Source organism: Excalfactoria chinensis, chromosome 3 (genome assembly GCF_039878825.1).
Source record: "Excalfactoria chinensis isolate bCotChi1 chromosome 3, bCotChi1.hap2, whole genome shotgun sequence".
Lineage (NCBI taxonomy): Eukaryota > Metazoa > Chordata > Aves > Galliformes > Phasianidae > Excalfactoria > Excalfactoria chinensis.
The window spans coordinates 69,642,083-69,662,149 of record NC_092827.1 but is presented as its reverse complement, the minus strand read 5'-3'; the positions used below and the strand labels follow the sequence as shown (position 1 = coordinate 69,662,149).

Genomic DNA, 20,067 nt, shown 5'->3' with positions numbered 1-20,067 from the left:
ACAACACAAAACCCAACATGAGAAACATCATGGAAAATGGTGAATAAAACAAAGAAGTGTAGCAGACATGCTGGAAAAATGGCTTATTGACATAACTTTTTTCTCTTAGGTATAAAGTTCTGGAGCGAGCAATACAAATTTTAGTCAAAGAGGAGATTTTAAAGGAGAAGAAAGAACTACTGGATGAGGCAGTAATGCAGTTGTTACCCTTTATGGTGATCACTAATGCAAATTCAAAATCTTCAGAATGGAAAATGGCCATTTGTCTATCAGAATCTGACCTCTGCTCCTTACATCCTCTGCTGAAAGACTGGCCAGAAGGTAATGTGTTCAATAGAACTGATGTGATGAAAAAAGAGTTGTGACAATTCTGGGCTCGGTACTTACTGAACCTGAGTGCTTATTGAGGGAGATCGGCTGTTGTTAACAGGCTGTCATACCAGGAGTGTCATTAGAGTTCTTCAAAAAGCTCATTTTAAAAATGCAGTTGTATAGTATTTTTCTGACTAATTCTTATTGTTGAGCTGTCAGTGTTTTACTGTGTGATTTGTATACCTGTGTTCTCTGATTTATTTGTTTTTCTTATGGAGTAGTGCTTCAGGAAGCAATTAAATCTAGCATGTCTGCAGAACTGGTTGGAGTGGTCAACAAGAAGATGATTCTGCTGTTTTCTAACAACATGACTTCAGGAGACTCTTCCTTACTGTTGCAAATGGTACGTGTGCCATGTTCTTCTCACCTGAATTTCTAGGTGGTCACTGTAGTAGAACAGATGTGGTATAGAAGAATTTTGTTTTGTTCAAAACATTCACCACATTATCAAGATTCTAGGAAGTTACAATTAAAGCAGACAATAATTTGTTACCAGTGATAGAAGGTAACGGTGATCTATTTAGGCTTGCAAATGAAACATGCCATAATGTTACTGCAACCCTGCACCTCAAGAAAGCCAGCTTTGACCTCTTCAAGGACCTACTTGCAGGTGTCCTGTGGGTTAGAGTATTGGAAGGCAAGGGGGCCCAAGAGAGTTGATTGAGGTTCAAGCACCATTCCTTCCAAGCTCAAGACTGTTGCATCCTGAAAAGTAAGAAATCAGGCAAAGGTGGAGACTTGCATGGATGAGCAAGGAGCTCATGGGAAAACTGAAATGGAAGAAGCAAGTCTGTGGAATGTGGATCTGGCCACTTGGGAGGAGTATAGGAACATTGTCAGGGCACAAAGGGATGTGAAGAGGAAGACTAAGACCCACTTGGAATTAAATCTGACAAGGGAGGTCAGTGACAAGAAAGGCTTCTTTAAGGCTTCAGTAGTAGAAGGAAGGCTAAGGAAAGTGTGGGTGCACTGCTGAATGAGGTGGATGCCTCAGTAACGGAGGGCACTCAAGGGAATCTCCTTTAGCAGGACTAGATGATCTCTAAAGGTCCTTTTCAACACCTGTGATTCTGTGAAAATCATAGCGAAGTCACACTGTCTTACAGACTCATTGTTCTTTCCTCCCCTTCCGTTTCCAAGGTTGATGATCTGATACTTGTTGCTGAAATGGAATCTGAAAGTGTAAGACAGAAAGTAACTGCACATGTAATTGGTTCCATGCTTGTTCAATGCTGCTGCAATTTACAGATGAAGGAAAAATATTTTTCAGTGGCTCTCAGAGTCTTTCATTTCTTGGATGAAAAAATACGAAATCTCAGAGCTTGTCATCCTGAAGAGGTAAGACATAAACAGTTTGGAGAAAGTGTTTCTTAGTAGTAGAGGAAACGTATAAAACTGTAAGAGCATAAAATTCAGAAACCTTGAGGAGGACTGGAAGTTTTGCCTTCGTTTATTTTCAAAGCAAGTCTTCCACTTGGCAGCAGTAATTGAAGCTGCCATTAGGAGTTGCAGTTATGTTTTGCCACTCCAGTGTGTCCTGTTTAAAAAGAAATATATATGAAGAGCTTTTGCCTTATGTCCCACCAAGTGGTTCAGTGCATCAGTGCTGTGAGCTATTTTTCCAGCTACCTTGTGGCATCATGTGGTGTCGATATTCAGTTTAGGAATGCAAGGTTTTTTTAGATGTTGAATGAAGTGTTTGGTGTCTTGTTTGTTATAGGAAGGAAGGAAATACAGTAGAGTATGAAAAAGAGCTTATATTATTTACAGCTTCATGCAAATCCTTGGAGAAACAGTATTTCTGTATTTTTCATCCGTCTTTTGTTTTTATTAATATTTCCCAGCAGGTTTGTTGTTGATGTTGTTTGTTTTAAAATGTTGAAACAGTTTGTTCTTTTTTGTCTGTGTAAGAAACCCACTTAAGCGGGGCTGTGTTTCTTAGTGTGTACCTCCCTTGCGTGCATTATGTAGCAATACGTGGTAATTAGCTTTTCTTATCTCAAATGATTCACAAGCAGATCTAAATGTAGGAATGAAGCTGGGTGTCCACAGAGTGCTGTCACTCCTAATATCTTTGAAGAGATATTTTCTGGAGAGTTGTATTTTTACCCTTTTGTTATATTGCTTGTGTACACTCTTAGTCATGGGAGTAAGAGCAGATACAAGTTTTCAAACTGCAGATGCAAATTCAAATGTGAAATCAGAAGTGTAATTCACTTCTCAGAATATCCGTTTTGAAGTTAGAAGTGAAGTATTGCTGGACATCAGTGCAAAGTTCTGTTTTCTGTTGGATGAGATTGTGACAGTGTCCATTTAAATAAATTTTTCATTCACAGGAAACTCCCTCAAATTGGTCTGTTGAAACGATAAAGGAAAGTTTGGTGCCGGCGGGCTTATTAACTACGTACATAGAAAAGCTCAATAGTGACCAAAGTGTTGATGCAGAGGAGTCAGCTATATTTGTGTTTCTATTGAGAAGCTTCATTAATGACCTAAAACCTCCTCCATCCTTTCCAAAGGGTAGGCATTAAGGTTTTGACTGTCATATTTTATATGCCAATTTGAAGTGAGTATGAAATCTGTTGACGTACCATCTTTTTTTAACTAAATGTTTATTTCCTCTTTGTTCCCAAAGTTGTTAAATGCATCCATTCTAACAGAGTTATAACCTGTGGTTTTTTTAGAAGAAACTTGGTGGAATCCTGAATCTCTAAATCAAGATTGCAAGGACTACCTGCACCTCCTTTTGGGGCTATTTGACCTACTTGTTTGCGGAGCTAGTGAGGGGAGTGATGCTGTTCAGTACAGAGCACTGATGAATCTCTTATTCAAGGTATTGTTTTTAGATTTATTTTCTTAGTTATTGTTCTGAGTTATCATCCAAAGTATTATGCAAATATTACACAGAAAATTCATGCAGTGCTGCTTGTGGCGTGCTAGTGCTGTCAGCAAATTAGAGTCCTAAGCTTCAGCTGGTTATTTAACACTAATTGAATGAACCAAAAAAGCAGTAAAAATCAAATAGACAAGCTGGGGCAAAGGTGAAAACATAATACTGATCTGCTCAGTGATAACTGAAGTTTGAGTTAGAGCTACTCGTCCTGCCAAGCATTTTCTCTTTTGAATTTGCTAGCTTTTAAAACACGAAAATTAAAAGGAAGACTTTTAGAAGTTTTAGGAGAGATGTGTAAGAAGATGGGAGAAGAGACTCCACAGAATTCAAGGAATGGGTTTAGTGATGTCCTTGGGGCTAATGAAGGCAACAGCTGCAGTAATAATTTGCTTCTTTCACTTTTGTAGGATTGCTGATCTCTGATTACGAATGTGTTTAATTTGAAAAGGACAAGAAAATTATTTTTGTTTGCTCCAAAGTAGTTACTATAAGTAGAAGTTAGATTTTGATGGAATCCTGGGAAAGACAATAGGGAAGAGCATGTCAAAAGCTTTATCACTTGGTTCCAGTAAGCTCTGTTTAGTCTGCTCAATGCTGAGTGGGCACTCCTGTTAGATGAATGGAGACCTCTGAGGAGGGGGAAGTCTTCAGACAAGGAAGAGTATTAGCTGTTGTCAGACCACGTAGTAAATGAGAACTGCAGATTCAATTTGGGAGACTGCTTCAAAATCAGAAGCTATCCTCACTGAGCTTTGATGGAATGGTCCTAAAGCAGAGCTTGAATAATTGGATGTAGATGCGTGGAAAACTGAATCAAACCTTCTGGAGCAGTGACCTACTGAAGAGGCTGGGGGAATAACGCAGGTGTGCTCTGACTTGTGTCGGAGAAGGTCAGCAATACATGTATAATTCAGGGTTTATTTTGGCCCTTTATAAACACTTACTGAGAAAACCCAGAAAAACATTTAGTGTGAATATTAATGGAGACAGCTGTGCCACAGAAGGAAGCTAAAACGTCAGTCATTAAATACTGGCTTATGGATTTCTGAAAATCATTTTATATGACAGGTGAAAAAGCTAGGAGCTGCTTCCTTAGAGCTCTTGCAATAGGAATGCTTCTGCTGTTTGAAAGAGGAGATTGGAAGTTAGTAATCTTGTTTCATTTTTCACACAAAAATATTCTTGCTTACTTACCGCGTTATACAGATATTCTTATGAATGTGGTTTTAGTCTGCAAAGAGAAGGAAAATGATACTATATATACTATATTTACATACCTGACTCTTTATTTCTTTGTACTCCTTTGATTTAGGTGGTTTACTGGATGTTATTCATAATGTTTGGCCAAATAAACTAAAACTTTTGAACAAATGCTCTTTTTTTCTCTCTTTTTTTTTTTTTTCTCCCCATTACATTTAAGGTGCACCTAAAAGATACAGAGGTTCTCTTCAAATTCCTTTCAGTTCTATGGACTTATAGCTTTAGCCTTTCAAATCATCTGAATTATGAAGTCAGTGCAATGCTACAGACTCGAGCTCTGTATATTGGCTATGCAGTGCTCGTATCTCAGACTTCCCAAAAGAAGAAACTGCTGTTATCACCATCATCTCCAGGTAAGTAAAATGGCATATCTCTGTATTTTATACCACGAAGGGTATCACTTATGTACAGGAGCACAGGGCTGAGGTAGCTCTTTTCTTGTTGATTCCCTGCTGCAGTAGGTAGCCTAATCTTGAAAGCAGTTGAAACAGCTTTTTTTGCTTTTTTTTCTTTTTTTCTTTTTTTTCTTTTTTCTCTTTTTTTTCTTTTTTTCTTTTTTTTCTTTCTTTTCTTTTTTTTTTTTGATCCTTTAAGGTGTTAAAGAAACAAGCTTGTGTGCTGAAGAAGTCAGCTTTCTGTTTAGCAAAAAGATGTGGCAGTCAGTAGCAATATATGATTTCTGTGAGCTTAAATGTGAATATACCAGGTGTGGTGAAGGAGTTCAGAGCTATGCTGTCTTCTTGTAGTCTTGAGGTTTATAGTGAAAAGACAACTCTCTTAATTCCAAAGTAATATAAGTGCTTCTTCAGAGACAGTTACAATAGAATTCTGGCCATGCAATTATCTTTTCTTCCTTCTTTCTTTCTATTTGCAGTGGTGATATCTCTGCTAATCAATTTGGGTAGTCCTGTGAGTGAAGTTCGAAGGGCTGCACTCAATTGCTTCCATTCCTTGAGCAGTATGAAAGAGTCTCTATTTCATCCTGTTCTTCAGCATGTGGGGCAAAAGACGGAGGAGATCATATCTGACCCTACATACATAACACAGGTATTTTTGCTAATAAGGTGTGCATTGGTACAAGTTTTGTCTGTGGCTTCTGTTTTTTCCAGAGGAAATCAAGTTCACTGGAAAAGTTCGTTTTTTTCTGTCAAATTGCCAGCTTTGAAGGAATATGATTCTTATAGATGGTTTAGATGGTGGGACATCAAGAGAAATGGAAAAAGACTCTGTATGTCAGCCAAATTTGCTTATGAAGGAAAAATAAAAAGCAGTGGATTTCACTTGAATACCTGATGAGAGCTGATATGGCCACTAGTGTTGGAAAAAAGGAAAGAGCAAGAGCTTTAGCATGCTTCTTATTTGTTTATCTTAAAGGACTATAAAAATATTCAAATAATGTGTCACATGCAGAAAATTGAGAATATCAGTCAAGAGATGATAGTCTGTGTTTTATTTGCAGATGAATAATGCAGTTTATTACAAAAGCATTGAGTAAATGTTGTTTTAGGGCATTTTTATGGCAGGGAGATAATTTTCACTTTGTTACTGAACTAGATTATGGCAATCCTATTTGAAGAACTTCAGACTCAAGCAAAACAGAAATCCCAGAAGAAAAAACTGTCAGAAGCCTTGGAAAGCGTAGTCAATTGTGTACAAAGCCCTGTTTGCCCATCGTATGTTGCAAGAAACTTAATGAAAATTCTTCATGAAGTTCATGGTGAGGTGAGTGCAGCCTTGATAGTTTCACACTAATTTTGTCATTGTTGTATCCAATTGAAATGCAGAAGAATCATATAATTAATTTTCATTTAATAGTAATGCTGTTAAATAGCTTCGTAATATAGAGATTATTAGGCATTAGGGATATTAGACAGTCTGATAATAGGCAGTAGTGCTGCCAAGTGTGATTTAATGAAACACAAAATATTTTCATGCTCTATTTAGACATGCATGGGATGCAGTATTTTGTGTTGGAGCTGTTAACTTCAAAGAGCTCCTTTGAAGTTACTGAAAACAGCTGTTTCAGAAGAAGGCTGTTCCAAAAGGAATTGATGGTCTTGGTTAGGTATCAGTTAATGCAGAGTTCTCTGTACAGAATTTTAACATAATAGGAAGTACTATTCATTTAATCTTGTTTGCATACATTAACATAATTAAATTCAGTATACTCAGAATTCCTCTTCTCTGTGTGCTGGAAAATACATGAGTTTATTGTTCAAAAAAAGGAATGAAATTACAAACTTTTATATTTGATTCAGTTGTCTGTTTCTTGAAGGGACTGTGCACTGCATAGAGATGAGTATTCCTCTCCCACTTTATAGGAGACACTGCTTTAAAAAATGCCCTCTGTTCTTCAAAGGCATAAAATATTATACTGCAAAGCTGTAACAGCAAAGGAGCTATTGAGGAAGTATTACTGGTAACCTGACTACAAGACATGTATTTTTTCCTCTTTAATAGCTGTTGAATAAAATAGAATATATGATGTAATACCAGACAGGGAACAGATGTTGCAGTAAAATGAAGCTGTGTTATTGGAAGATAGTTAAAAGAAGACTGGATAAAAACCAAACTATTCTTACTAATTTCCTTTGTTTGCAGATGATTCTTACCCACCTTCTGCCTGCACTAGACCGGTTGCTTGAGAAGGTCATGAAGGAACCTGAGACAATGTTGAAAGATGAAGTTGTTCTCCTGCACTTCATACTTGGAAAGTTCAGTGAACACTCAGCAACCCTCTTGTGCAAGAATCAGCAGAGTCTGGATTTATTCATCAAAAGTCTACATGCTGCCACAAAAATCTATGAAGAAGTTCCACCTTTCCAGATCACAGCACTTGGGCAGGTCTGGTTTTCTGAAGGGTTTTTAATCTATTTTTGTACTTAAAGAAAATAGTAGTGTTTGGAATTGGATTTACAAGAACACTGTGTTAAGGAGTCCATAGCTTTTGACCTGTCTTTCTTTCATTACAAGTTTGCAAAGTGTTCGTCCTGTCTTTGAAACAGCTAAACGGGCTGCAAAGCTCTTAAATTTACTGGAAGATGTTGCTGAAGGACATCTACAGGTTCAGACCTTCTGTTAGCCAAGTACTACCCTATATTTTAAGAAATAAATGCCAGGCAACAGCAGGTTTACTCACTCCATCAGGCAAAGCATTTAAGAAAATGTTACGAACCAATATATTCTGATACTTCGGAAATATGTTTTAATTTAAGGATTTTTTTACATATACAAATACCTAGCTAATAAGTAAATTTTCACTATATATGTGTACACATGTTTATGTGTGATAGGGTGCATCATACATAATCTAGCGTGCTAAAGTTTCATTGCTTATTATTTTGTTGCCTTCTTACAGTAAACCTCTCTCTGTCTTCATTTTTTCCTTTGTAGATTACTAAACCATTCTTTGCAGCTCTGTCAGATGGGAGGGTGCAACAGAAGCTACTGAAAGTATTGTTTGATTTACTGTTAAATTGTAAGAACCCACTTTGTGCCCAGACAATTAGCAGTGTGTTTAAAGGGGTAAGTGGTAAATTCCAGTACGCAGAATTTTGTTCAGACGTATTGCAGTGGTTCCTTGTTCAACATGTAATGCCCATTGTCCATTTCACTTATAGCACTAAGGGAATCAGAACTACTTGTTATGGATTTGTGTTAGTGGCATGAGAATTTAAATAGTTGCTTTTAGAAGGTATTCCTGTGGAAGCAATGCATCAGTCTTACATTACACTATGGTAATGAATTCAGTAGAAGTCACTTCTTTCTACTGCACTGATTATCATTTTCTGGGTTGAAAACTTTTTTTGTTATGGATACTAGAAGACCTTTCCCAAAATGGGAATGGATGTGTTTAAAAACCATTTGGATGTGGTGCTCAGGGACATGATTTAGCAGAGAGTTGTTAGGGTAGTAAGGTTAGGTTGTGGTTGGACTCGATGATCTTAAGGTCTTTTCCAACCTTATTGATTCTGTGATTCTATGAAGATATATCAATTGTAGCTTTCACATAGCAATTCATTGTATTACTTGGTATTATGAGAACTAAAAGTAGGAAAGACATTCAGATATTATGGTGATACAACTTATATATATGAATATATGCATTATATACCCATATATGCATGAAAAGGACGCATTTAAAAAGAGAAAGGAGTGGCCATAGATGCATGGTATGGTATGACACATTGCTCATGTGTAATTACATTGTTGTTTTTGTTTCAGATTTCTGTGTGTGCTGAGCAGATCGTTACAGAAATTGAGCCTCCTGAGAAAACCAAAAGTCTGGCCACTGTTCAGCAAACTAGAAGGCAGAAAATGCAGCAACAGAAGTAAAATAACTAGAAATAGAAATAGGTTTTGAAAAACTTTGAAAATACCTCTTATTAGATTTCACAGCTTGTACTGAAAGCGTGAATATCTTTTTCTTCATTTCCCCTGTTCAGTAAAATAACTGAGCAACTTTCCGCAGCAGAAAACCAACCAATATTGCTGTTTTAAAACAGATGAAACTGTGGTTCTAATTCAATTATTAAAAACAAAAAAACAAAAAAAAACTCTTAGAGAAGTCTTAATATTGGCATTTGCTCTTGGTTTTGTCGGTATTAAAACTCCTTAGTAATAAAGGTGTATGGACAGAATCCTGTACACATGGCTGGAGCTTAACAATGTTCTTCAAAATGTTTGTTAGTGAACTGAAAAACAGCATTTTCTTTTAGTTAGAATGGAAATATGATCATTAATTTTTGGACGGCTTCATCTTGTTTCTTCTCTCCACTCTCATACAGAAGCAGCTCTATTGAACGCTGTGCTTTAAGCATTAGCTTTTGGCTGCTGTTGGAACAGGATGTTGTGTTGGTTTTCTTGTTTTGGCTGGAATAGCTGTTCTTACCTTATTTCAGTTGTCTTTATTTAACAAACATCACCTATTAGAATGATCTATGTCAAAGTTTTAGTACAAATATTGTCACCTCTCCCAGGAGAAGCAGTAACAGATATTACTAACTCTGTGAAAGAAAATGTATATACATATGTATTTTTTACCTTTTGTCTCTTATTTTCTGAAACGTTGTATTATCTTCTTTGGAATTGTTTACCTTGATTGTCTTGTCGTTTTAGAAAGCCTCCAGATGCAGAATTGGCACCAGAAACAAGCAACTTCAGCTGGCAGAGGGTTATGCTTGTTCTGGAATTACTGCAGCACAAGAAAAAACTTAAACGTCCACAAGCACTGGTACCTGCACTCTTTAACCTGCTGAGCCGGTAATTTTGTCTCCATAGAACATCCTCTTCTGAAGCAGACTTTGTAAAGTGTTACAATATGAGGCACTTTTCTCTACCGTGTTGCCAGGTTCTGTAGGTTGCCTTTTTTACATAAAATTTCTTCTAGGTACATCAGATAGGTAAATCCTTCCTGCTGTAAGTGAAGGTCAGGTTTGAACATCCATATGTCTGTGGGTCCCCATGAGATGCATGCCAGATGTAGTTGCCAAGCCACTGTTGTTAACTGAAAAGTCATGGCTGTCAGGTGAATTCCCTGGGAGAAAGGCAACATCACACACATTTTTAAGAGGGGTAGAGAGGATGACCCAGGATGACTACCTGTCAGCCTCACCTCTGGGTAAGGGATGATGGAACAGATCCCCCTAAGGCACATGGAAGAGAGGGCGTTGATATGAGACAACCAGCAGGGCTTCACCAAGGGTAGGTCCTACCTAGTGGACTTCTGTATGGCATAACTGGGTCAGTGGATGAGGGAAGAGCCGCTGATGTCATCTATCTGGACATTGTTAAGGACTTGTGCATGGTCCCCCATTACATCTTTCTCTCCAAATTGGAAATATATGAATTTGATGGGTGGACTGTTTAATGGATGAGGAACTGGTTGCAACAGTATGCCTGGTGGCCACTACCTAGAAGCCTCGGTTTAAAACTTCTGTAGAATAAAGATTGCATTTTTCCATTTGCATATAAATATGTTGTTTGATCACTTATTTTCCTATCTCCTTTTTTCAATCCACGAATGTGTTCTTGAATGCATAGGTGTCTGGAACCTCTGGCATCAGAAGAAGAAAATATGGAATATACAAAACAGTTGATCCTCAGCTGCTTGTTAAACATCTGTCAGAAACTGTCACCAGATGGCAACAAGATCCCAGCAGGTAAAAGTTGCCAAATATGTTCATTGGTGCTATCAGCAGTACAGCTTTTAAATAATGACGTCTACATTTTTTCTCCTTGGAGTCTACGTTGTGCTGCCAAGGGATCTGCATTGGTTTTTTGTGTTTTTCTTTTCTTTTTGTTTGGTTGTTTGGGTTTTGTTTGGGTTGTTTTTTTTGTAGATTCTGTATGATCTGCAGATTGAAACCATTGCTTGTACTCATATTCATTCTAGCATGATTGACCATCAGGGCTTACATTAATGAATTATTTTTTTGCTAACAGATGTCCTTGACAAAGAAAAATTCAACGTGGAACTGATAGTTCAGTGCATCAGGGTATCTAAAATGCCCCAGACACACCACCAAGCACTGCTTCTCCTTGGTGCTGTTGCTGGCATGTTTCCTGTAAGTAGTACCTGAAGATATAAAGCTTTTTTACTAGGAGCAGTTTTGGGTTTCACTTTGAGTTTGCCTTTTTTATTTTTGAAGTTACTTTTCTTTGTCACCATCTTACTACTATTACCTGCTAGAGCTAAGCTTGTATTATGCATTAACATTGACTCTGATAGGATTTCCAAGTTCAGAATAAAAACAAATATTTTGCATCAATCTTTCCTTTTAAATCTAAAACACTTTCAGCTCACTAAACCCAAAAGAGAAATGTTCTAAACCTTCTTGCTCTAGGTTGAAACAAAATGTAGTAATTTAATTCTTGAGGTAGGTGACACCACCACTACTACAGCTCTCTTATTGAAGTAATACTGTGATTACAATCTAGCTAAAAAGAGCCAATATTTAAATTGAGCTTTCTGTTGTGTTGTTACAGATGTGTCAGGGTAGAGAGAGCTGCAGTTCTTATAGCAGATTTTGCTTGTCATACTATCATAAGGCTGAGTTTGATAGTGCAGATCATTTTATGAAACTAAACTCAATTTCTACTCTTAAATGATATGCTTGGAAGTGTGTCTTGGTCTCTAAATAGTATTTAGAACTGAGTTGTCTTATATTATTCATTAAAAATTAGTTAATTGCCAATTTTGGGAAGATAACAATGATTCTCATTTTATTTTATAGAAATCAAGTGACATTAGGAGTAAGAGTTACCTTAAGGTATAGCAGGTATAAGGTATATATATATATACAGAGCAGCACTTTAAAGAAATTAATCTCATCTGTCTTTTTTGTTTTGCTTTTTTTTTTTTCCCAGGATAAAGTTCTCCATAACATCATGCCCATTTTTACATTCATGGGAGCAAATGTCTTGCGTCTGGATGACACTTACACATTCCAAGTAATAAATAAGACAGTGCAGATGGTTATTCCTGCTCTTATACAGGTAAATTTGTCTGCATATTGGAAGGGACTTAACCTATGTTCTTTCTCTCATCTTCTGAATTTACAAGAGAGAACTTGTGTTTGGTAATATGCTTGAACTGCCCTACCTTTTTGTCAATAGGCTGAAGACAATGATTTGTCAGAGTCCTCGAGAGGCGTGGAAGAGGTAGTAATAAAAATCATCCGTGTGTTTGTGGATGCCCTGCCCCATGTGCCAGAGCACCGACGCCTGCCCATCCTGGCCCAGCTGATCACTACAGTGGGAGGAGACAGATTCCTCTGGGTTCTCCTGGTGCTGCTGTTTGAGCAGTATGTGACCAAAACTGTGACTGTGACAGCAAGCACAGATAAGGTTAGAAGACCACTGAAGTCAACTTCTTCCTCAAAGACAGATCTGTTCCTTCCTGTTCAGTTAAGACCCTAGTTTTTGCTAAAATAATTAGTGATGGTAAAGCCCCCTATAGGTTCTCTCCAGCAACTTCCTGCTAATACCCATTGTGCCAGCCCTCACAGTATGTAGCTCATCACGGCATGTTCGCAAACAGACTGAAGAGTGTGGGGTCTTTTTATCTTTCATAAATTATTGAAAGAATCTCTTCTCTCTTTTTCAACTATAAACAGGATGCTGTGCTGGAAGCAGACACTGAATTTTGGATTTCCATCTGTTGTGAATTCAGCGTACATTGTCAGTTCCAAAGCATGATGAAAATAATCCAGTACTTGACAGAGCTACCAGAGAATAAAGAAGGTAACCACAGAACAGCCAGCAGATGCATGTGAACCTCCTTTTACCCTTCTAGATAGAAAACAGTTGCATAGTGCATTTGTCTTCCTTCTGCAGAACCTCTCTTGTTTGCAGTCAGTGTGCTGTAGCTTTAGCACCATGAAGGATTGTTAATGTAAAATGATCAGATGGCACTGCTGCTCTTGCAGCTGTTGAAACAGAAAATTTATCTTTTGTGGTATTTCAGAGCGTCATTTTTGGAGCTTTACCATGATTTTGGATGCTGCAGAATAACTGTCCTTGATTGCCACTTGGCTGTTATTTTCCTTTGTTTCTGTAATCAGAAATCAAATGTTCTTTTTTCTTGTCTGTGGTTTGTTTTGGGAATGTTTTCAACAGATGATCCTGGGCCAAAAAAGTCAAGAACGTGCAAGACAAAGCTAAAAAACCAGGATGGGCAGCTTTTTAATGTAGAGTCTCACTCGGACAAACAGCTTCGACATTTCAAATACTTGTCAGTCTCCTTCATGTCACAGCTTCTGACTTCGCAGAGTTTGGTGAAAAAGGTAATAATGGCAGACTGCGTTTAAACTGACCGCGTTAACTAACTGTGCTATGCTGTAATTGATGAGATTTGTTTTTTAGTATGATTTTGAATTCAAAGAGGTAAAAAGAACATACTGTTCAGTGTATGTTGCTGACAACTTAATTTTCACAGCTCTGAAACATCTCAGTAACTTTCATCATTTTTTAGTTGGGCCTTTGCAGATAGACTCAGTTTGTGCAATTGATGTGCGGGTAAAAAAGAAGGGACCCAGTGAATTCCCACTGGCTTTATGGAGTCTGAAGTTTCACTCACAGTCTGTGTAATTCCATGTTTAGTCTGGGACTCACACTATGAACTCCAATAAGACAAAGTTAATGTTAAAAATCAGTCTGTGGATCTAGGTAGAAGTGGTTCCCAGTATTTCAGCTGAGCGTTAGTCACCAACATGAAGCGCAGATTTACTTCTATGGCTAAATTGCCTGCAGCTCTCTGATTTTCTTCTAGAACAGTCTAAACTGCAAATGCAGAGAACTCATTTTTCACGTTTTCATTCTTTCTTCTTAAACAAGGTAGTTGAATGTGAAGAAACAGAAGAGCTACAGAAGTTGGAACAGAGGTATGCTCTACATTTGCTCCACTCCTACTATTCTCCTGCTATCCTTTACTGCAGTATTTTTTAAGTGTAGTCCCATCAGAATGTTCTTTCTCAAATATTTTCTGAGGGTACTTTTAATATTGCTCTCAGCAAGAAGCAGTATTTATTACATTAAGGTTACATTTGTAATTTTTTTTACATGGGGTATTTTCTTCTGAAGAGATTTTATTTCTATGTTTCTATATGTTATTACTGTGCTTATTTAAATACTTGGCCGTAATTGTTTTGTTGTTGATGATGAACAATTTGAGATTTTCAGAAAAATGTATTGCTTCAATTCTTAAAAATAAATAATAAATAAATGGATGTCCCTCATTGGTGTAAAAATAATAAAAATAAGAAATTACTAGTCAATGTGGGTTACAACTGTGGTCACTGGGTTACAACAGCCATTGATACAAAATTGAGGGTTTCTTTTGAGGAGGCTGACATTTTATGTTTATTCTAAGTGAAAAGGGATGTAGGATGCATTTGAAATGCTTCTTTTTTAAAGTGATATATTCCCTGGTTATTTTTGTTTTCACTTTCTTAAATAGAACTACTGTTTTAGATAGATGCTAACTTAGTATATTTCTTTAACGTGCATGTGTAATTTTCCTTGCTGCTATAGGCTTTTTGTCTGTATGTGTGCCAGTCTTTCCAGTGGGTATAGGTTTTTTGTCCATATGTGGTCTGTCAGTCTTTCCAGTGGGTATTTCATTTTCCTTTATTGGTGCTGTTTTGTTTGTGAAATGTCATGCTTTCCAGGAACATGGTTGATTCCCTAATTGTCCTTGTTATTTACTGAAAGATTGTTCCTTTCTGTCTAGGCTGTTAGAAGATGTTCTTCACTATATAAACACAGTGGCATCCTCGGTGGAAGGAAACGCGGACAAACCAACAGCTAAATTTTGGAGGGTTCTGCTTACCAAGTCCTATGATATGCTGGATAAAGTATGTCTTGTTGGCCCTTGTTAGCAGTGGGACATGCCTGCTTTTTATTAATACAGTTATAACTATCACAGGAATATTTTTGCTTGATTAGTAACGATCTTCATTGCATGGTGCATTGTTGTTTGAATTCATCTAAAAGCTTTAACAGCTTCCTATGTCAGCTTAGTCAGAACAAGCAGAAAATGAAATCAGAAATGCCCATTTCATCTAGTTTGTATTCTGCTGCCTGGAAGCAGTCATTTTAGTGCCTGTTGCCAGGTGGAGTACAGTGGCTTTCCAGCAGTATTTCTCACTGTTAACTCGTAAACTGATTTTAACTAATGCTTAAAGAATTGCTGTACATTTCTACATTGGATTTCAATGGAAAAATGCTCAGTATACTTTTCTTTTTCATCTTTTTCTGATCAGAAGTGTAGTTGTAGTATTGGACTGACTGTCCAGTAGCATTAACAGTCCTATGAAGAAATTTTTCAGTCTACCTATTAACAGATTGGATTATTTAGCTTGCCTGTTAAGTATGTTAGAGTTTTCATGAGATATATTCACAGAGCATCACTGAAAATGTTTTAAGGGAAGGAAGGATAAATGACCAGGATAGATATAAGAACAAGGTGATTGCTGAGAAAATGTTGAAGCTCTTGGGTATTGACTAGTTAGCAACCAGTAAGAACATATAAAGAGCTGTAACTGGAACCTTCTTTGTTTTTTAGCTTGTCTTAGATACAGCATTGCTAGCCTGTCTTCTTTAATTCTGAAACCCATGTTGAAAGTTGAGTTTGCCTGCCTTACTTGAAGGCATTCATAGCATTGTTCTGTTTGTGTTGTACAGGTCAATGCTTTATTGCCAACAGAAACCTTCATCCCTGTAATTAGGGGACTAATGACAAATCAGCTCCCATCCGTGAGACGTAAGGCAATGGACCTTTTGAACAATAAGGTTCAGCAGCGCACAAAGTGGCAGAAGAGCCAGGTGAGATGAAGTGGTTAAATCAGTTCCTTTTGTTGAAAAACAGAGAGATTCACAGATTTAGGGGTTGGAAGGGACCTCCAGAGACCATCAAGTCCAACCCCCCTGCCAAAGCAGGTTCCCTACACCAGGTCACACAGGTAGGTGTCCAGGTGGGTCTTGAATATCTCTAGGGAAGGAGACTCCACAACCCCCCTGGGCAGCCTGTTCCAGTGCTCCGTCACCCTCACCATAAAGTTCTTGTGCATATTTGTGCAGAACTTCCTATGCTCCAGTTTCTGGCAGTTTCCCCTTGTCCTGTCTCCACGCACTGCTGAAAAGAGTCTGGCCTTGCCACTTTGTCCCCCACACCTCAGATATTAATAGACCTGGATCAGGTCCCCTCTCAGTCTTCTTTTCTCAAGGCTAAACAGACCCAGTTCACTTAGCCTTTCTTCATAAGGTAGATGCTCCAGGCCCTTCACCATCTTTGTGGCCCTATTGTTGTAGAATGGTTTGTATTATGTAATGTCAAGCACCAAGGCTGCAAGGCTGTCAGGCAGCCACTGAGATAGGTAGTGAGATGCAGGCTACCTGCCCATAATTACCTTTTAGGGTCTTCAAACCTGCATGTTTGAAGTGTGTGTTCTCTTTTGCTCTCAGGTCCGGCAGCTTTTGGAATTAGTTCCTGAGCTCATAGCTATTGTGCAGTGTAAAAGAAAGGATGAGGAGGAGGAGCAAGTCATCAACAGGCAAACTGCTCTGTTCAGCCTCAAGCTGCTCTGCAAAGGTTTTGGCACAGAAAATCCATTGCCATTTGTACCTGTTCTGAAAACTGCCATTGATCTGGTATCTTCGGAGAAGGAGGAAAAGAACGTGATGGGAAGTGCTTTGCTCTGTATAGCTGAGGTCACCTACACGCTGAAGGCACAAGCAATCCCTCAGCTTCCAAGGTATTGTTGGGTCCTTTTGAACAGGTCTGTGCACGTTTTGTGCAGATGAAAGCAAAGACATTTGTAGTGCTTGAAGCGTGTCCTACCCATGGAACTAAGTTAGCAGGCAAATTGTAGAAGACTTTTATAATAGCTGTTAGGGATTCTGCTGCCCTGCTGGAATTGACTATATTTAAAAATATGAGAACCAGTACCATTGAAAACCTGGCATGTTATTATTTTGTTCTGCCTGCTCAAGAGGAATTCAAGCATCCAACCTGCTGTTCTTGAAACTCATTTCTAATTTCTTCAATGTCATTAAATCTTTCAAGTAAATCTTCACTATCTTTGGAAAAAGAACAGTGCAGAATTTAGTTTTTTCCCAATTGCACATGTAAAATGGATGGGAAAGTTGTCCCCAGTGGCTTAACGGTTATACTTTGAGATATTAAATGTGCCTCCAAGTGGTCAGTGGTTTCACTGTTCTGTATTTGCGCTTGGCTATTCACAGGCTCATGCCGGCATTGTTGAAGACTTTACAAAATAAGAAGGAGCTGATTTCCAATGAGATTTACTTGCTGAGTGCCGTGACTGCTCTGCTGAAGGTTACAGAAACATTACCGCACTTCCTGAGTCCTTACCTCACAGACTGTTTGCTGCAGGTGAGCCGTCTGACTCGTGCAGATATGTAGGGCTCCTACAAAGTTGTTCCAGTTCCTAGAAGCTGATTTTTTTTCTCCCTTTGGTACTGAAGTAGGAGACCGTGCCATCCATTCCATAAAGTGAAATTTCATTATCTGTTACTTTTCTACTCATGTTGACACGCAGATAGATCACTAAGATACTGAATATGAGTCTGCTTTTCCCTCTCGTAGGTTGTAGTTTACATCTTTGGGAACAGAGCTGAATCCTGAAGGATCAGTTTGTAGTGTCCATTATTTCATCAACGTGTCTATCTGACTAACAACTCTAATGAACTGATTCTGACCCTCTGCCACCGACACATGCATTTTTTCAGTCTTCATCTTCTGAAAATGAGGCTGTATGTAAATATTCCACTGTAATGTGCTCTAGGTGGTACAGGCAGCCAAAATTTACTGCTGCTTACACTTGTAAAAATATGTTGTTATATAATTTAAGTTGTTTTGGTTGCCTGACTTCTGATGGATTTCCTGACAGGTTGTCCGATTGGAAAAGATTGTGGTTGAGTTTGGTCCTTCTTCCCAGATAAGCTTACGTGTAGCATCATTGAAAACTATCCTAGCTACAAAGCTTGCTCCCAGAATACTCCTGCCTGCAGTTACTAAGTGTTACAGTAAAGTGGCGAATACCAGGAAGGTGAGAATTTTTTCATTCTTTTGCATTGTAACTAAGTTTCTTGCTCACCTCTGCCTGTGGTGGGGACAGGGAAGAGAACTGGCAGGGCAAAAAGAGTGGGGAAAAAAAAAATGGGTTGATTTAAAGACAGTTTAACTAGTGTGAAAGAAACAAGCATTGCAAAAGCAGTCATTTGCCACAGGTAGACAGATGTCCGACCAGTCTCAAGAAATGGCTTCCTTAGGGAAACTTTCTTGTTAAATGACTAATGCTTCTGAGATAGTCCCATTTGCAAAAGCCTTGAATGTAAGTTAGGAGTAGCTTTCATTTGAGCTTTGCTCCTGTCTCTGTAGGTGCAACCCATTCAGACTTGACTAGTGTATCTCCACCAGGGAGGGAGTGGGGAGAGAAGATATTCTCTTCAGAAGTACTACTAACTTAACTGTTCCCCCAAAAAGTACAGTAAAAAATGATTTTATTGTTAGTATTCTCATGAGTAAACAAGCAGTGCAAAATCAGATTGCATTATTTTGTTTCTTGGCTTGTATCAGTGTGACATTTCTCTTTGCCTTACTTCGCTTTTGTTTTGGCAGAACTGCCTGGGTCCCCTTATGAATGTTCTGAAGGAGCACATCACTGTGATGGAGAAGGAGAACCTAATATCCCATCAGGTGGAGCTGACAGCATTTTTCATGAAAGCCCTGGATTACCGAACAGAGCATGCCCAGGTAACTTGGGTAGGGGAATGAACAGAGGCAGCTCAGTTTGTATGTGCCAGTCCTGTTGGTTGGTTTTTGAGTTGTAAGTATTCTGTTCTGAGTAGTTGTAAGTATTCTGTTCTCTGAGGGTAGAGAATGTGTTTTGGTATTTTACCTGAGTTAAAACAACAAAAAAAAAATGTTTTGGAAGCTCTCATTCCTACATTTCAGACTTGGAATTGTGCTTTCTAATTTTTCTAGGATGATTTGGATGAAGTTGGTAGAACAGAAACTTACATTATTGATTGTCTAATAAGTATGGTTATGAAACTTTCTGAGGCATCTTTCAGACCCCTTTTCTTCAAGGTAAGAAGTTTAAATATGATCAGCATTTTTTGTATTCTCCAGCACACAGATACAGGAACAAGCTAACCTGCCATTCACTTTCAGCTTTTTGACTGGTCCAAAACTGAGAGTGCCCTAAAGGACAGACTGCTGACATTCCACCGGTTAGCAGACTGCATTGCAGACAAGCTCAAGGGTCTCTTTACCCTGTTTGCTGGTCACTTAGTGAAGCCATTTGCTGAGACGCTGAACCAGCTCAATGTTTCTAAAACTGGTAAGTTTTCAGTTACTGACTACAGAGAAGCACTGGCAAACAACTGTAGAACGTTTGACCTTACAGAAATTAACTTCCTAGCACTTATCTTTCACTTATTTCTTCTCTCTCTCATAAATAAAACATCTTTCTTATTGTGATGGAACCAAAGGACGTTTTTCATCCATGGGCTCTGGACTGCCAGTTACAAATTAGAAACCACAGGAAAACAGTGTCAGTCCCACTGAGTTCCATGAGAACGAAACTGTGTGGAAAGAGAGTGACTTGCTTCTGGCACTTGCCCTTCCTTTTTTTATTTCCCCCATTTGTTCATTTATTTGATGTTCCAGCCTATTGTTACTTGTTGCGTTTAGACTCCTCTACTTACTAGCAAAAATAGATACTACACTTTTTTTGGTATGGGGAACTATTTCCCTATCCTGTTTGTCGTAACCTACATAAATTCTCCATAGCTACAGGTATAGCCACGAACTTTTCCTGTAGTCTGCGGGCATTTCCTTTTATCAACCAGCTGGTTGTGCATTGCAGAATGGACCTTCTATATATTGCATCCACTTTTATTACTCCAAGCGGTGACTACATAATTGCTATACTGTACAACGTTTAGCCATGTATACAAGTCATAATATTTCTAGCTTAGGTATTTCTCATTTTTGTGATTTTTCTTTTTCTGCT

General features: G+C 38.2%; 1 protein-coding gene across 1 annotated transcript in view; it reads left to right on the top strand.

Annotated features, from left to right (window-relative positions):
• HEATR1 (HEAT repeat containing 1) overlaps window positions 1-20,067 on the top strand; it is a 32,619-nt gene that overhangs the window by 10,233 nt on the left and 2,319 nt on the right. The window contains exons 15-41 of the mRNA XM_072331583.1: window positions 110-321; window positions 594-715; window positions 1,513-1,710; window positions 2,709-2,892; window positions 3,057-3,205; window positions 4,686-4,878; window positions 5,400-5,572; window positions 6,080-6,247; window positions 7,127-7,369; window positions 7,919-8,050; window positions 8,750-8,856; window positions 9,644-9,787; window positions 10,568-10,686; window positions 10,970-11,091; window positions 11,894-12,022; window positions 12,143-12,373; window positions 12,643-12,769; window positions 13,145-13,311; window positions 13,862-13,908; window positions 14,757-14,880; window positions 15,710-15,850; window positions 16,490-16,779; window positions 17,270-17,420; window positions 17,938-18,096; window positions 18,669-18,803; window positions 19,035-19,139; window positions 19,224-19,392. Coding sequence (XP_072187684.1) covers window positions 110-321; window positions 594-715; window positions 1,513-1,710; window positions 2,709-2,892; window positions 3,057-3,205; window positions 4,686-4,878; window positions 5,400-5,572; window positions 6,080-6,247; window positions 7,127-7,369; window positions 7,919-8,050; window positions 8,750-8,856; window positions 9,644-9,787; window positions 10,568-10,686; window positions 10,970-11,091; window positions 11,894-12,022; window positions 12,143-12,373; window positions 12,643-12,769; window positions 13,145-13,311; window positions 13,862-13,908; window positions 14,757-14,880; window positions 15,710-15,850; window positions 16,490-16,779; window positions 17,270-17,420; window positions 17,938-18,096; window positions 18,669-18,803; window positions 19,035-19,139; window positions 19,224-19,392 — 4,241 coding nt within the window. The remainder of the gene's footprint in view (window positions 1-109; window positions 322-593; window positions 716-1,512; window positions 1,711-2,708; window positions 2,893-3,056; window positions 3,206-4,685; window positions 4,879-5,399; window positions 5,573-6,079; window positions 6,248-7,126; window positions 7,370-7,918; window positions 8,051-8,749; window positions 8,857-9,643; window positions 9,788-10,567; window positions 10,687-10,969; window positions 11,092-11,893; window positions 12,023-12,142; window positions 12,374-12,642; window positions 12,770-13,144; window positions 13,312-13,861; window positions 13,909-14,756; window positions 14,881-15,709; window positions 15,851-16,489; window positions 16,780-17,269; window positions 17,421-17,937; window positions 18,097-18,668; window positions 18,804-19,034; window positions 19,140-19,223; window positions 19,393-20,067) is intronic.